Source organism: Typopeltis vanoorti, chromosome 18, assembly GCF_054136105.1.
Source record: "Typopeltis vanoorti isolate ZY-2024b chromosome 18, IOZ_Tvanoo_1.0, whole genome shotgun sequence".
Lineage (NCBI taxonomy): Eukaryota > Metazoa > Arthropoda > Arachnida > Uropygi > Thelyphonidae > Typopeltis > Typopeltis vanoorti.
The window spans coordinates 44,786,018-44,804,711 of record NC_143566.1 but is presented as its reverse complement, the minus strand read 5'-3'; the positions used below and the strand labels follow the sequence as shown (position 1 = coordinate 44,804,711).

Sequence of the window (18,694 nt, the reverse complement as noted above, 5' to 3'; positions counted from 1 at the left end):
TCCTATAACAATTCTTTACTAACTTGTATGTCTCTATCATATCATCCCTCTTTCTCCTATCCACTAGACTCTGTAAATGGCATCTTCTCAACCTTTCCTCATATTTGACATTCCAGAAATCAAAAACTATCTTAGTTAGTCATGCCTGGACCTTTACCGACATCTCTTCATCCTTTTGAAAACCAGGTGATCAAATCTGTACAGAGTAGTTCATGTGTGGCCTATCAGAGCCTTATAAAATGGAACAAAAATTTCCTTACTTCTACAAATCAGTGTCCTCCACATCATTTCCAGAATTCATTGTGTGGTTATCGCAGTTTTGCCAATGTGTCCTCTAAATTTTAGAACCTTATCTACTATAAGGAGGGTGTGAGCAGGGGAGTGAGAAGCAGGTTTTTTTGCATGCAGAGTTGTTTGTTGCCAAGGTTTGATAGGAGCAAATTTAGAAGTGCAACGATTACAATGCAATGCATAGGTAGTGCAGAAAGAATAGTTTCCAGATGTATATAGTGAATATTTATATGTGACTTACATATGAAAGGACTTCTATATGTCTGATAGGAGGAAATCTGAATGGTGTTTTGAGTCAGGTGTCCAGAGAAGGTGTTTTCAGTGAGAGTTTGAGAGTGCAAAATCTGGATAACTAGATCTGGTGGTGGAGAGTGGGGGGGGGGTATGCAAATGAGTGTGTGCAAGCATCATTCAGGCAGGTGAGTGTTAAAATAGGAATGAATAAAAATACTAAATATAATTTCCTATATCTCGAATTTGAACGAGAACAATTTTTACAATATGTGAATTTAAGGAAATATTTCAGTTCATATATGTATCAGCATATATGAACTGAAAAACAAAAGTTTCAGGAATAAGGGTAATGAGTTTTTGGTGATAATTAGTTCATCTTTGGTTGGTGGAGGATGATATAGGACAGAATGTCAAAGGAATTGAATTTTCCATGGGATATTGGGCTGTGTGTTACAATTGGTTCAAGGCAATTGGCATTGTTCATTTAAGCTGATATCATGGCAAGTTTTGACATCACAAGCCTGTTTACCAACATGTCAAGAAAAAACACCATACTCATGTTAGAAGATATTTTTCCACCTGATGTTGTCCAACTGTTCAGACATTGTCTGGACAAACAGACCTTTACTGTGAATAAACAGACGGCTTAGCCAATGGAGCATCGATTTCCCCACATTTTGCAAATATTTGAGGCGTCATTTGAATAAACAGCTCTCTTTACCACACAAAACCCAGACTATGGCTTAGAAACATGGATGACATCTTCATCATCTGGCCAGACTTCAAAGAATTCCCTCACAGTTTCACAGACTTTCTAAACAGCTAAACCACAAAATCCAGTTCACAGTGGAAGTCAAAAGAAACAGGTTACATGTTCTTATTTCATTTGTGAACCAACTTACATTTGAAGTCTATAGAAAAAGTTGCACACCAGAAGATAATCAAAAGCTATGTCATGTCATCATACTACCAAAAAACGAAGAATCATTAAAAGACTGAGACTGAGCATACACAATATCCAGTGATGACAAGAAAAGGCAACAAGAAATAACATATCTCATAGAAGTATTTCAAAAAAAGACTACATTTCTTAAAATGATCAGTAACATCCTAAATAGACTATTACATATTCCAGCAAGTTTACAGGAGCAAGACAACTATGAAGGTATGGTTTCTTTGTCCTACATTAAAAATATTACAGATAAAACAGCAACAGCAAAAATACTCACGCAATAGAGCTTAAAAAATCGCCTTCACACCACTACAAAAAAAAGTGTCCATGATCTTATAATTGCAAAAACAGCTTTACTATCCTCTCATACAACTGGGCATATATAAAAATTTTCTGTGAATGCAGCATCTGCCATGTTGGACAGACAAATCAACTTGGAGAAATCTGTCTCAAACAATGCATCAAAGATGTAGAGAAAAAAGGAAGAAGAACTGACCAACCCTTTACTCAAAATGTAATCCATGACATCTGGGAATGAGGAAATTTAACTGTATTCTTCAGTCTAGGTAAACAGCTTCATTAGGCTACTTTTTACATTTAATTCTACATCTAACTGAATTCCATCAAATCATGCAAGTTAAAACTTCATGTCATCCAGAAAAAATGCAGTGCTCCTCTGATCTGAATTCCGCATTTCTGCATTTTAAGTATGCATCATGCATGTTTTTAATTGAAATGTTTATGTGATGGTAAACTTTCAAGTTGCGATCCACTGACTGATATCTAAATATAGCACCTATTTAATGTGATTCTGCACCATCGGTCCACTGACATTTCATTTCATGTGATATAGCTTTATAATTTTGTAATGAAGATTGATTCAAGTAATGGTTTCTTTTCCCCAGACATCCTCTTTCTTCCTGGTTTCTTCTTCTTTTTTTCTTGAAAAAGATGTTATACCATTGATTGATGGCAGTTCAGTGTTTTGCTAATCTCACATTTTAGCATTTTGATGTATAAGATTGGTTATGATATTACTTATCTGATTCCATGTATGTATATACAGTGGAACATGCAGATGTTATCTGAAGTAAGGCGAGGATCTGTGAGGTTTAATTTTCCTGTAGTGGTGAAAAAAGTGTTCGGGTCCTCTTTACTTAATATGTATTATCCACTAATATGGTATGAATTAGTGACAAAAATTTAATACTGTTAAAAAGAAGTTATTATTATTATCCTAAGACCCAATGGAGACAAAGACTCATCTAGGAGGTCCATTTGTTATACACAGCTCATCATACCTTGTTTTAAACAGATTCAAATTCTTTGCAGACTCCACATTCTCAAGCAAGACATTCCAATCATTCCCAACTCTCCATGCAAAAAATCTGTTGCTTATACCCTCCATATATAGCTTTCAGGAATGATCTCTTGTTCTCCCCTGATCTCCCACTGTCTTACTCAATTGCCTCTGGACCTTTTCCCACCATCATCAATATTTTTTCAGCCTTTTGAAAACCAGGTAACCAAATCTGTGCACGGTAGTTAATATGTGGCCTAATCAAGGCCTTATACAATGATACAGGAATCTCCTTACTTCTACAAGTTAGTGTCCTCTGAATCATTCCTAGAATTCCTTGTGTTGTCCTCACAATTTGGGCACCTAAGGTGATAGTGGATATTTTAAATCATTATCCACTCATCATCCCAAGATCTCTTCTTTCCTCCACCTCCAACAATATATCCCCGCCAAGTGTAAATTCTACATCCCATTTTTGTTTTCCCAAAATTTTAAAATTTTCCCAAATTTTAAAACCTTACATTTTGCAGCATTAAACTGGTATCTCCATTCCTGTGCCCATTCAGTCAATCTATTCAAGCCTTCTTGTAAGGTCACAACATCTTTACTCTTCATAGTTTGTCTCAACTTTGCATCATCTGCAAACAACTGAATATTCCCATCGAAATCTTCGTCAATATCATTAACATGTAGGTTATGATACTGGTGAAGATTTTGATCTTCATCAATGAATAGGGACTTTCCCCTTCCAGGATATTGCTCCCCTATACACAACTATCCAATTCACTAATCTAATATCCAACCCCATCCATTCTAGTTTGACTATCAACTTATCATGTGGTAATCTTGATAGATTACCACATGGTAAGATGGAACATATATCCATCTCCTCTGTCCAATGAAGCCTTCACCTTATTGTAATAAATAAGTAGATTACTAAAACATGACCTCCCTTTAGCAAATCCATGCTGTCCATCAAAGATTATACCATTGTTGTCAACACAGATCTGAATCCTGTTTCTCACCAGACTCTCCAGCACCTTAACCACAACATCTAACACACAGATAGGCCTATAATTTGATGCTCGAGTTCTATCACCTCACTTATGAAGTGGCACAATCTTGCTCTCCTTCCATTCCTTTGGAACTCAACCCAGTGCAAGACTCATATTAAAAAAATATGGCAAAGCAGATGCCAACTGTCTGGCACATTCCTTCAAAATAAGTGATGATATATTATCAAGTCCCACAGACTTTTCTGATTTGGGAAGAGGGCTCCTCCAAATTTTCTTTATCCCCTCTATTGTACAGTTCCTCACAGTATTCTTTCCATCTGTGTTTGATTTCCAATTCTTCTGTTAGTAATACTCCATTCCTGTCTTTGATGACATTCAATTTGGCCTTAAACTTGTGCTTTTAGGCCTAAAACTGAAATGCTAATTAGCTTCGACATCATCTCTCTCTTCACCAGTATCCCCCATAAAGAAACTGTAGACCTGTTAAATCAAAAATTTTCGTCGGATATTGTTGAACTTTTCAAATTTGTTATCACTTCCGGTTACTTCACATTGAAATGAAAAATCTACAAGCAAGAGGAGGGAACAGCAATGGGGTCTCCCCTTGTCACCCAACTTGGCAGACCTGTTTATAGAACATTTTGAAGAAAACATTCTTGCATTTAAACCCAAACCAAAACTCTGGCTTCGATATGTCGATGATATCTTCGCAGTCTGGAGTCATTCCGAACAAGACCTACTTCAGTTTTTAGGAAAAATCAACCTTCTTCATCCACACATCAAATTTACATTAGAAAAAGAATCCCCACAGGGCATCCCCTTTCTGGATTTACATCCAAAGGAAGGAAGACGGTTCCATCTTCACCTCTGTCTATCGCAAACCGACCTTTTTAAGTCGTTACATTCGCCATACTTCTGGTCACCATCTCTCTCAAAAATTTGGCATCGTTAAATCATTGGTAACCAGAGCACACAGATTTTGTTCCTCCGAGGATTCTCTAAAACAAGAATTGGAAATAATCAAAAACACAGCCACTCTAAATGGATACAATCTCAAAACAACTCAAAAAATCATCAGCAACTTCTCTACACATCAACCTAGACAAGAACAAGCCCATAGGATTCCCATACCTTATATCAAAGGCATCTCCGAACGGCTCTCAAAAATTATAAAGAAATACAATCTTACTGCTACCTACAAACCCATCAACCAGATCCACAACCTGTTACCTTCACCCAAAGACAAACTTTCACTTATGCTACTACCTGGTGTATACGAGGTTCCATGCTCCTGTAAACTCTCTTATTATGGACAGACAGGCAGATCAGTTTTTAAACGCATTTCGCAACATCAAGACTATATCCGCCTCATCAAACTGCAAAAATCAGGCCTCGCTCAACACAGAGTTGAAAACCCAAACCACAAGATCCACTGGGAAAAGACAAAACTTCTACACAGATCGAACCAATACATATAGTGCACCTTACATTTCATGAAACGACTGTAATCAAAATTAAATTCCTGCATGAACAATGCTTCCACCATCTCTCCTTTGCAAGTACTATACTAAGCTCTAATGTTACAAATCCATCAACAAACTTAAAGAAGCTCACACTCTGAAAATACTGTAAGCTCACAACTTTTACAGCAACTCTTCCTCATAAACACACCCTTATTTACAATTAATTATTCCAAAAAACTTTTCTGGAATGGGAGCCTTCTTTACACACTGCTACATCTCTCACGACAATAGCAACATCATGCACTGACAGTTAATTTTCAGACACTGACAGTTAATTTTCTTCCATTCGGTCGAAGAAAATTAAGTGTCAGTGTCTGCTCATGATAGCATCTCACAAGTCCTGTTGTTCTGGCTCATGAAACTTAACATAGTTCCATGATGTTTAGCCGAAATACGATAATCCAAACTGGCAAGGAATTTGACGCACTCCTGGGTAGGCCAAAGGTAGAGGCTTATCTTTAGCTTAGCATAGAAAAAGTAGATATTTTGTTGATAGGGTGGAAGGACACTTGTAGATCAACAGATCTAAATAGTTTATCTATACCTTCTGAGACACCTTTAACACGAAGAATGGTGACATGACAGTTAACCTCTCTATCACTATTTGAATGTACCAGTTTCTGCAGTTGTATAATTTGAAAGTAATGCTAAGGATGCCCTTGATACTACGGTGAAAATTTTATGCCAATAAAATATTTATGTAAGTTAAATCTGTATTATGTTTAACTAATTATCATGTATTATGTTTGAATTGATCAAGTTATTTCAGAGCTTTACAGCAAGCTAGCTTTGAATCAATGTAATAGCTATGGAATATTTTTAATTAAATGGGCTAAATATGTAAACTGGATCAGATTACTAAAAACATGTAGTGCAATCCAGGTAATACCTACCTGCTGCAGGTTTAGAGAAACCTTCCCAAAGCTCATAAAAATCTATGCATGGGCCAATAAATTGCTACTTATCTTGCAGCTGTGAGAGGCCAAAAAATACTTAGCCTTGTTAAATATGTTAACAATAGACTAGTTGCAACTCTGTTCCCAGATTTATTTGAACACAGGAAAAGCTTATACAAAAATTCAATTATTGTATCAGTTATCAGCCTTCTTTATCATCCACTGGAAATCCTTAAAAGATAATTATTATTATTTCAGGGTGGCTTCTTTCTATTGAGGAATTAAATGCACTTTCTTAAGATCCAGATTTTGCATTAGCACCAAAAGTCATTCCAGTAATGGATTTTTTTTCTGGTGGTTGAGAATGTGCTATTTGATATTTCTTCAGCCTGTTAGTGACAAGAACAAGTTCAACCCCCCCCTCAGAATTTGTCTCAGAAATGAAGAAATTACTCCCCCCCTCTCTCTCTCTCTACAGAAGTAAATTTATTCTTACAAAGGCAATATTTTTAAAAAAAATTTCTAAACTATGTCTTAAACAATTCATAAACAATATAATATATAAACGATACTAAGACAAATAGTGATGAAAACTTGGTCCACCTTCCTTTACCACAAGTTGCCTCAGTCCTGAAGATACTTCAGGCGCAAACTTTGTTTGCTTACACTTGGATAAGGGATTAAACTAAATTATTATAGTCTAACCACGTGGGAAAAAAGTTCCAACATCTTTCTCTAAATCCAGAGTAATTTAATAATAAGGTGAGACACCTTTTGGCAACTCGTATAGGTAAATAAGACTTCTCCATTGCTTCCATCTTAGTATCACCACTTCTGGGGTCTAGCTCCCACTGACAAGACCTCAATAAAGGTTGAAACCGGTTGGAATCTTGGGTAATGAATAGTAATGCTGTAGCTCATGAAGTTAACTGAGACACGACTGTTGCTGTTACCCCTTAGATGACATATGAACAAATGAGTGGCTCTGTTCGGTGGTGGAGTGAGCTTGCCACAGGGTAGAGCCAGTGCTGAGAGTTCTTCTCAGTGGCAGGGTGAGCCTGTTACTGAGAGGGAACAATGCTGAGTTTTTGGAGTTTGACCTATACTTGAACAGTCAATAAAGGTCGAAACCAGTCTTGGTAGTGGCCCTTCCCTTAATGCATAGCATTATACATGTCCGCAAGGAGATGTGCTTTGCATTATGGGAGATACTAAGACAAGTAGTGATGAGAGCTTGGTCCACCTTTACCACGAGTTGCCTCAGTTCTGAAGATACTTCAGTTGCAAACTTTGTTTGCTTACACTTGAATAAAGGATTTAAACTAAATTTATTATAGTCTAACCAAGTGGGAAAAAACTTCCAACACCAACAAAATATTACTATTATTTTTGGAATAAATGATATCTTTTCAAAGCACTTTAATTCGAAATGTCTACCATATGCCACATATCAACTATTTGTGATGAATTACTTGAATTACCGAGTTGACACACACACACACACACACACACACACACACACACACACACACACACACACACACACACACACACACATATACAGGGTGTTCGGGATAAATTTGACATATTTATAATTAATTATATTTTTCCGTAAGTTACATGTATTAACACACACTTCTCTTCATTTAAAAGTTTGGACCCTTCTTCATTCATATACAAGATGTCAGAAAGGATGGATAGCTGGAACCCACCTGAATCATGGAAGAGAATAACTTGTATCATGATGATTCGTGCCCGCCATCAAAATAAGGATATTACGACTGCTGCCCAATGCTCCCTGAATACAGTAAAAACAATCAGGCATGAACTAGAGACTTGCAATGGTGACTACGAGGATGTAGCAAGAAGAAAGATCCCTAGCAGACGATCTGATTGCGTTCGTACAGCAGAATTCCTCGCAAATCTGCAGGAACAGGTGTTGAAGAACCCTGGCATTGGAATTCGGGCTTTGTTCGTGGAGTTGCTAACTGTAGTCAAGCCCTGGATAACAAGGGTAGCCAATGGTAGGCCGTATGTATGGCAGCAGGATTCGGCCCCTTGCCACACCTCTGGGAAAAGTCAAAAATGGTTGTCTGAAAATTTCTACGACTTCACCAGTCCAAATGTTTGGCCTCCAAACTCCCCAGACCTTAACCCCATGGATTATTTTGTATGGGGCGCAGTTGAAAAAGACACCAATCGCACTTCCAGTAATACAAAAGCCCAGTTAATGGATAAAATTAAAACAGTTTTTGCGGCCCTTCCCAGGGAGACTGTAGCATCAGCTTGTTCGAGGTTCCGAAGCAGAATTGAAGCTGTGATCGATGCTAATGGTGGTTATTTTGAGTAAATCTTGTTGATAGTATTGTAATTAACTCTGCCTGTAATGTTTTTTTGTCAATTCATTAAATTTAATAGATACAAAGAAGATTTTCTTTTTCCTTACGAAACTGTCAAATTTATCCCGAACACCCTGTATATACAGGTAACCCCATATAACACAGTTGTTAGGTTCCTAAAAAATGCCGTGTTATGCAATTTCGTATTATACAAAACAAAGAACTAGTACAAAGCCAGACAGCTAAGTTGGCAAAACTTGTTGGTGTTTTTTACTTAGTATCAATTATTAAAATCCTTTGGCCAATATACAACCCAGTTTATATTAATTTCTTGTATACTATTTTCTTTTTATAACTAAGAGAAATGTATGTTTATAAAAGCAATAATTGATCAAAAGTATTATATTACATAATATTTACATAATGTTACATAATGTTTTCTTCGTCATCACTACTAAGCAGCATTAAATTAGGGTGTTTTCTTTCTAGTAAAATATCCTCATCTTCTGAGCTTTCTTCAGCAGCATCTTGAGATTTATGCTCTACTTTTTGCAAAAAATCTGTTATTTTCGATTGTTTGCTTTTAGCTGAAAGATCTTTATAAATTTCATCATATGGTGCTATGCACTTGTGAAGTTCTCTCTTAAATTTTGTGTGTCTGTCAGTGGAAGGATCTTCATTTAGAAAATATAACTCCAATTGTTTGGCTAAGTCTAGGCCTTTCTTTATGCTTTTTAGGGTAAAATGTTTAACTTCATCGTTTCCATCTGTGCTATCGTCCTCTGAATTAATTTGGTTTATCCCATATACCATTTCCACCAAATTTGCTTCATCAGTCTCTTCTTCCACCAGTAATTCTTGAATATCTTCGAGATTCATATCGTCAAAACCTTCCCCTCCTAGAAACTTAGCAAGTTCTATTATTGCATCCCTTCTGTTTTCTGCTGGCTCACTTAGATTTTTGCTCTGAACTGACTCTGTCCATATATTTTTGCAACAGGCATTTAACATTGTCGGTTTTATTTCTTTGATGGACGAAGTTATGAGATTAATACAGTCCAAAATTGTAAAAAGTTTCCATGACTTTGATGGATTCGTTGTCGACTTTATTCAGAACCTATTGTAACAATTTCCCGATGTAATTAATTTTTAATGTAGCTATAATTCCCTGATCTAATGGTTGAAGTAGTTAACTTGTATTTGGTGGTAAGAAAATTATTTTGACATTTGGGTGATTTAAATCTTTCAGATGGCTGGGTGCATTATCCAATATCAGTAGAACTTTAAAATCTAGATTTTTCTGCTTTAAGTAGTTTTCCGCACTTGGTACAAAACAGTTTAGAAACCATTTTTTAAATAAATCAGTAGTTACCCAAGCTTTCTTATTTGTCATCCAATATACTGGTAAAACACTCTAATTTAGTTTTCTCATTGCATGAGGATTGAGGGATTTATAAACTAGCATGGGTTTTACCATGTGATCACCTGAAGCATTACTAAACATAAGTATTGTTACATGGTCTTTTGATGCTTTAAAACTTGGTGCAACATTTTCATTTTTTGAAATAAATGTTCTCTTTGGCATTTTTTTCTACCAATGCTCAATTTCATTGGCATTAAAACCTGATGTGTTGTATATCCACCCTGTTGAATAATTTTTTGCAATTCCTTTGGATAAGTTTTGGCAGCTTTATTATCAGTAATATGATGCACTTACCCCTTGTATTTATAATGTTTTATAATGAATAAATCTGCTATTAACCCCGATAAAGTTGGGGTTAATAGCAGATTCTCCATTTTCTTTTAAGTAGTTGTAAATTTTTAAAGCTTTATGTTTAATAACATTGGTGTCCAGTGGGATCCGTTTTTTTGAGCAGTCATCAATCCAAATACTAAGAGTTTTTTCCATTTTTTCAAGTATTGGTGTTCTGGGACGAGTTGTCATATTTGCAGAGATAGAACAACCTGCAGCAACGGAAGCTCTAATTTTCTGTTCATTTTTCTGTATGGTATGGATTGTTGCTTCATTTAAATCCAAGGTTTTTGTAACATATGATACTTTTCCCCCCTTTTTAAAACGATCCAAAATCTGTATTTTTAATTCTAGTGAGATGAAATATCTTTTAAGAGGTACTTTTTTTACTTCTGACAGACATTGTTCAGGGCTACAAATTAATTCACAAAAAAAAAAAAAAAAAATTAACTCTTCTTTAAAAAAGGTTTAATAATACATACAAAAAAGGTTCAATAGTACATACAAAGAATAGTACAAAGAAGAAAACAGTGAAAGTCTTAAAATATGTTTAATACTCCACGAACAAAACGAATTTAAAATTCTAATAAATTCTATTAGAATTTATTAGAATTCATAATTTTCTTCCAATTTGTCGTTCGTCGTTCTTCCAATTGCGCCTCCGTAGTGCAATTGGAAAAACGACGGTATTTTGCGCCCTTCGATTAGAAAAGGCCTGAGTTCGATTCTCGTCATGATGGGAGGAATCTTTATATGGACTTTTTCAATTGAAGGTGAGTTAGCCAATGTCATACAGAAGTAGCAGGGTTTTTTTCTCCTGGAAATTCGGGTTTTTCATCCTGAATACAGACAAATCGGCCCTTCAGAACACATGCAATTTACAGATAAAAAATACTAGCTGTGGTGGTGGTGGTGGTTGTGGGCAGTAGATGGCGTTGATGTAGGTGATTGGTAGTAGAGGTTCTATGTAGTAGTGGAGATGAAGAGTTGTACAGTAGGTGTCCTCCCACGATGAGTGTTCAGACTCCTTGGAGGTTTCACGAATAATAATAATAATAATAATAAATTCTAAAATTCTGTACCCAAATTTGACACAACATACACGCTCGACTGAAAAATATCGAATGAGATGGTACTTGCTCTTAAAAGCTCTCATCACATCCCGTGTTGTATGGAGATTTCTCCAGTTCTCAAACCGACTTAGAGCGAAACCGTGTTGTAGGAATGCCATGTTATATGGGTGTTACCTGTATATGTATATAACCTTAGTGAGATTAAACTAGCATAATATCTGAATGTTTGGTAAATGCTGGTCAAAAAAGGTGACATTTAATTTAAGGAATGAAAATTTAACCATGACTTACACATTTTACCCATTGCAATGTTTGCAAAACATATTATCCCATTGTTAGAATATTCTGTGTGTTCATAAACATAGTTCTCTGTGTCTCATTTCTTTTCCCTTAGCTTGGTATCCAAATGCTTATTATCCAAAAAAATTATACTCATACCTTTAATAATGTAATGGAGTGGTAATGATAATGGAGTGGTATTACTAGAAACTGTACAGTGAGTTGCCAGTAGAAAATAGAACATATTCTTATATGTCTACTTAAGCAATGGTTAAACTTGGATTTGGTGGTAAGTACAATTGTGTTTAGGTTTTCTGAACTTCATTTTCAAAATATTTTGATGAGACCTCATATTTAATAAGGCTATAAATTGAAGAACAGTTTAATTCAACATGTTATAACATGTTGAATAAGTAATTATATATAACACACATCTCTCTCTCTCTTTCTCTGTAAATAGGCAGAAGTGTCAATGGAAAATAGAAATAGGGAATTTGAATTTACTGCTGCTGACCAAGATTTAGGTGATATCCGTCAACGAGAACAACAAACACGGATTGTTAGTGTGAGTATAAAGAATTCTTTAGTTGTTGTTTTTTAATGGTGTATTTAAAAAAAAAATATGCAGCGATGTTCTGAACTGAGTGATAAGTTTTTTTTTTTTTTTTTTGAAAATAAATGGTGATATTTCATTAGTTCATTTATACTGGATTGATATTTTTGTGAATGTTTGCCTATCTGATAGAAAAAAGAGTAATTTTCTTGTTTCCTTTGATTCTGAGAGCGATATGCATTTTATGTTTATAATGTGTACTGTTTGTCATGCCACTGATGTGAAATAGAACAATGGCAGTTACTTTCAGTATGCAGGATTTGTTCAGTTCAGCATGCACAAAATAGATTTGCTTCATAGGGTTAAAGATTTGTGGAAGGTGAAACTGGTGATCTCATGTGTAGGAAGTATTTTGAGACCATACCAGAAGTGTAGAAAGGGTAAGAAGTATAATGTAATGGAGTGGTATTACTAGAAACTGTACAGTGAGTTGTGAAGCAAAGAAGTGAATGATGAAAGGCGAGAAAATGCAATTGTGAATATTAGTGTGGTTGCTGGTTTAATGGCGGAGATGAGCCAAGGTGCACACAGTGCAAGTGATAGCAGGAATGGAACAATATAAAATAAAGAGAATAACTAGATTGTATTGAGATAGACAGATTGCTTAAAATGTGAGATAAAATGATAAGACAAACCCCTGGCATGTGATATGGCAGAGAAGCAAAATAAAGGAAAGATGCAAGGAAAGAAAGCAGAATAAGAAAGAGTGAGAAGTCGGGTAGGTTTTGTATGGAGATGCCATATATGCAGAATGCTTGATAAGAGAATAACTGTTGGATCGTCCTTCCTGTCTTTTGATCTACCATCTTGCTTTAACGTTGTTCTTATTAAAGTTAATTAATGTATGTTGATTACTAGTCCAAATATAGGGAAATTTCTATTATACTGTGCCACCCTATATTCAGATTAGTCTATGCAGAATAGTGAAATCAAGTATTAATTAACTTTAGCCGTCTGTGTTTATATATAGGCCGAATTTTACATTAACATTTGAGGTTCCCGCTAGGTTTGATAATTTTATGAACGGTGCACTGGGAAAGAATCAGGCTAACAACAAATTGAAATCAATAAAGCAAAACTTTAATGCAAGGTTATATAATATATACATAAACATACTTTGGATACAAGATAATGCAAAATTAACTCTGTTCAACAACTCATAACATTCATTCAACTCTTGGTATTAAACACTGAGCTTCAAAATCTAATTTCTCCCTAATAGGCAAAGATAGTTCTAAAGTTTATTACCAATGAAATTCACAGCAAATATTTTAACAATTGTATTCTTTATCTATCCCTTAGTCAGAAATCACATAGCTCAGTCAAGAGATAGCTATCACTTTAAGTGGGGGAGGAGACTATTAATCTTCTAACTTCGGCTAATTTCAGCATAAACACCACAGTTAATGTTAGGATTTAACAGAAGGAGATAATTGTTATAACTTCACTCTAAAATGCTATAAAGTACAACTGTTCTTTCCGGAATAAATCTTTGCACATATTATTCACTGAGGCATACTTAAAACTTTAGTTAATTATCACACTGGAGCTACACATTTCAAAAGTAATCTTCTTTAAATTAACTTAATCTTTAATTTCAGCACATTACATATGCAGACACACTTGCACTAGAAAATCTACTTATTCCCCATATACTACTTTACAATAGAATCGGCTTTCTACTAATCTTCCTCGAAAGCTCTGGAATACAACATTAACTTCAGAATTCCATATCAATATTCTGAGTTGTCAATTTACATCTCGATCCTTCGTAATCTGATTACAGCACTTAATTCTTTGTACTACAACCTCTTACTTAACTCCGTGCTGCTAATAAATTATTTCCTCATCTCTATTGTACTGTTCTGAGTGCCGTTACTGTGCTGAGTGCTCCAATTGTACTCAGTCCCTGGTTCCCTAGTTCTAGTGCTGACTGACTGCCGACCAACTGCTTTGACCAACTCCTGACCCACTGCTTTTGTTTACTCTCGCTTTCCGTTTATATATTTTCACTCCGTTTTTCCCGCCAAAACTTGTTCTCACCGTCTAGCTCATATCAATTCCATCTCACATCCATAACTCATGCACTACTATGCTTGGCTTTCTATTTTTAACTCCGTCTCTATGGCAACGATTAGAGCAGTACATAAGCATAAGCATAAGCATTACATAACATTATACCTTTACATACAGAAATTAAATAAAAGGATATTTTTCAATTCAAATAATATATAATTAAATATGATGAACACAAATTCTTCTACTATTAATATAGGAATAAATAAAATAATCTGAACGTTATTTTTATACAGAGTCCTTTCCATTATTAATACATATCCTAGATTAAATAATTAAATAAAAAAACTCAAAGGTAATTATATGAATAATAGTTTATAACAAGAGATTTACATTAAATAATATCTATAAATGTAGCCTTTGATATGGTGGATTATGTTGGATTCTGAAGGGAGTATTAATAATTTTATTTTCTCTTCATCCTGAATCCAACAATAACAAAAGGTATTTCCTTTAGGCAGAGATTAAGAATATTAGCAATGTAAGAATGTAGAAAGGAAAAGTAAAAGAAATGATTATTAATTTTGCAGGTGCAGATAATCTCGAAAGAGACAAGTGATTATGCAAGATGATACAGAAAAGCGAATAAGAAGACTTGAATGTAAACATCATGAGTCTGCTTCCTTGTTGTGATGTAGGCGAGCCGAGAAGAACTGCTGTGACTGTGAATGAGTCTATGTAGAGGTTGTGCAGGAGGAATGGTATGGAGTGTGGATGTGTGAAGTGAGTTTGATGGATAATGACTTATATAAGGGATATACTGTACATTTGAATGGACAGAATTAGGTATCTTAAGAAAGTATTATTCACTGAGAGTTTGGAAGTGCAGACTCAGAGAAACTAGAGTATTCAGGGGATGCAGGTATCCTAGAGGTGAGTGAGTAAAAGAATAATCACTTGATGTTGAATGCAACTCCTCATGAACTTTAATAGGATAATAGGATTTTGGATATAGGGTTGGTGAGATGGATAGGAGGGTGGTAGATGGAGAGATACCAGAGAGTGGTTTATTCAGAAGTGGAGTCCAAAAGACGGCTTGTGACTAGTGGCGTGCCGCAGGGTTCTGTTCTTGGACCACTACTATTTAATTTATTAATTAACGATATAGGAAAGGATCTGAGAGGAACTGTTCATTTGTTTGCTGATGATGCAAAGTTGGGTAGAGCAATTGTGAGTGCACAGGATGTCAAAATTTTGCAGGATGACTTGGATAGTTTGGAGGACTGGGCTAGGGAAAATGGATGTCAGTTTAATGTGGCAAAGTGTAAGGTTATGCATTTTGGAGTGAAAAGATTAGCAGCAGTATATCACATTGTTGGAACCGTACTCCAGGAGATTGATGAGGCCAGTGATTTGGGAGTGTTGGTGGATAGAGAGTTGAAGTTTAGGGGCACATTGCAAAAGTGGCTAAATCATCTCATCAAATCATTTGGTTACTGAAAAATACTTTAACAAGCAGAGACAAACAAGTTATTGTTCGTCTATATCGAGCCCTGATAAGACCCCATCTGGACTACTGTGCCCAGATATGGGTGCCAGGGTTTTTTTGATGGGGAGGAGGTGGAGAGGATCTAGAGATGAGTGATCAAGATGGTGGCAGGTCTTTGGAATGAACCTTATGAGAACAGATTGAAGATTTGTGGGTTTCAAAAATTGATTGATAAGCGGAAAAGGGGAGATATGATTGAGACATTCAAATTACTGAAGGGTTTCTATAAGATCAATCCAGAAGATATTTTTGAGAATAGGACTGGTGGTGGGAGCACTAGGGGCCATACTTGGAAGCTGGGCAAGAATGTGGTTAACAAGGGTGTTAGAGCTAGGTTTTTTACTTAGAGAGTGGTAAATGAGTGGAATAAGCTGCTAGAGTCTGTTGTGGGTGCTATGACCGTGAATGAGTTCAAGGCGAGGTATGATAGATACTGTGTGAATGTCGAATAGTTGTTCTCGACATGATGTTAGGGCCTCCCTCGATGAGTCTGTTGACTCCATGGAGTTGCCCGAAATAACAATAATAATGATAATCAACAGAAGGTGTGAGGGAAGTTGTGGAATGAAAGGATACTGTAGTTTATGTACAGTAATGCCAGAAGTATTCAAAATAAGTGTAAGGAGTTTTTGGCATTGATTAGTTCAACTTGGCCAGAAGTTATAGGCATTAGTGAGACTTAGTTAACAAAGGATGATATATTCAAAGGGATAGTATGCAATGTGTATATCATTTTCAGAGAGAAAGAGGGAGAGAGCAGAGGAAACAAGACAGAAAAAGGGAGTTTTAAATGATAGTAAAAGAATCGAAGCCAAAAAAAGAGTGGGAGAGTACCTCAGAAGGATAGTGATCAGCAATGCAAAGAGCAGTTCATATGAACCATCTGGTGTGAATAGGGACCAACAGAAATAATATATAGTTGCTTTTTGTTATAGGCCAGGAATATAAAGGAGAATGTGAGCTGCATGCATCAACAAATTAGCACAACGAGTATAGGTTGAGTAATTAATTACTATGGAGGTTTTCAGCTATGGGGATATAGGTTGGAAGGAGGAATGGTAACAGGGAGGGGAAAAAATGGAATTTATACAGCTGCTAAGAGATAATTACCTATGACAATATGTAACGATGGGAACTTAAAGTTTGAAGAGTAGGAAGGTTGGTATATGTGGAATTACAAAGCAAGTAATTATAACACACTGTGGAGCTATCTTTGAGCAATGTTGCTATTACATAAAAGTCCAGAAGCAGAAGATGTAAGCATTGCACAGGATGGTATTTCTCAAACTGTGTTCTGCTGATGATGAGGCAGAAGTAATGTATGCCACAAATAGGTAAAACAAAAGGAAAAAAAAAGCAATTTTGCTAATTTGTAGCATACATTACTTCTGCCTTGTCATTATTATTTTTTGTTATTAATATAACAAAATAGAAATATAACTGGCATAGAGTAATAATGAAATATACAGTGGAACACTTTATTTTTGTGGGCTTTGCATAGAGAAATACATAGAGGTAATGACATCTACGAAAAAGTAACAATGTACTGATCTAATGTGCCATTCATATGTGATTTAGCTTGGAGTATATGGTTTGAAGGAATGATGGAGTGAACCAATATCATGAATTATTCAGGTGGATGAAACAAAATAGCCTTCCACTGACACATTCATTCATGTTTACACAGTGCTGGTGGGTCAGAAAATATAAGTGTTTCATAAATATAATGTGAGATGAAAGGGTTCAATGACTAAAAAAGCTTGGGAATCATTGGCCTAGGGCATGGTTCAAGCCATGAGATTAAATGGGGTATTAGCATGAATTAGAAGATTTTGCCAAGAAAATAACAGCTCCTCTGACCGAGCTTTGGCATTTGAGATAGATAAAGGAAATTACAACAAATAATATTGTTGGATCTTGTGAAAGAGTTCAGCAGGATACCACTCATAACTCTACATAAATTGGAACAAGTGGAGATGGATATGAAGTTTGTGATATGGATAATAGAGTGACTGATGGATTGATATCAAAAAGTAGTGTATGGGTAAATTAAATTCAGGAGATGATCGGTGATTTGCGATGTACTGTATATTCTGTACTTGTCATCATCATCATTGGCTCCACAGCCCTATGTGAGCCCTATTTTTTTCAGAAACTTATCTGCCAGCCTTCCTTATTCATATTAAGTTCTTCCAGTATTTAACTCCCAGAGCCTTAATATCCTGGATCATTCATTTTCCCATCTCAATTTGGGTCTTCTAGTTTTCCTTTTCCCTTCTGGTGTGGCACTGAATATCTTCTTAACAACTCTATTATTATCCATGCATATAATATGCCTTGCCCAAAATTCATAATTGTAACTTTTTCTACACATCCCATTCTCTTGCACTGCTTATTATCATCATACATCTATTATCATCATACAGAGTATTTACATATGTACAATTAAGACATATTACATTTTCTGCTCTGTACAAAATTCTGTACACAGTTTAAAGTACCTTATTTCTTTTAATATTTTTTCTTTATATATAAATACACTTTTTTTCATAACAGTACCATCATTTATTATTATACATGTTATTGACATATACATTACAATAATTTGCAGTCTATGATTATGAGGATTAGATTATGATTATGATTATGTATGCTTCAGATGATGATCTTAATAAAGATCGAAACATCGGGATATTAAAAGAGTTATTTATAACACTGTTGTAAAGTCCATAATTTCTATAACTTGATGTTGCATTCTTATCACCTCCCTTGAGCAAGGGATTCATTTCATCTGCTTTCTACTCCCTTGGAACTCTACCAGAGATGAGACTTAAATTAAACAGCCTAGTTCAGAGGTATT

General features: G+C 35.4%; 1 protein-coding gene across 1 annotated transcript in view; it reads left to right on the top strand.

The window, feature by feature from the left end:
- The window catches only part of LOC150096624 (CD109 antigen-like), a 930,782-nt gene that overhangs the window by 485,005 nt on the left and 427,083 nt on the right, over window positions 1-18,694 (top strand). The window contains exon 21 of the mRNA XM_090407963.1: window positions 12,117-12,221. Within this exon, the coding sequence (XP_090264089.1) occupies window positions 12,117-12,221 (105 nt within the window). The remainder of the gene's footprint in view (window positions 1-12,116; window positions 12,222-18,694) is intronic.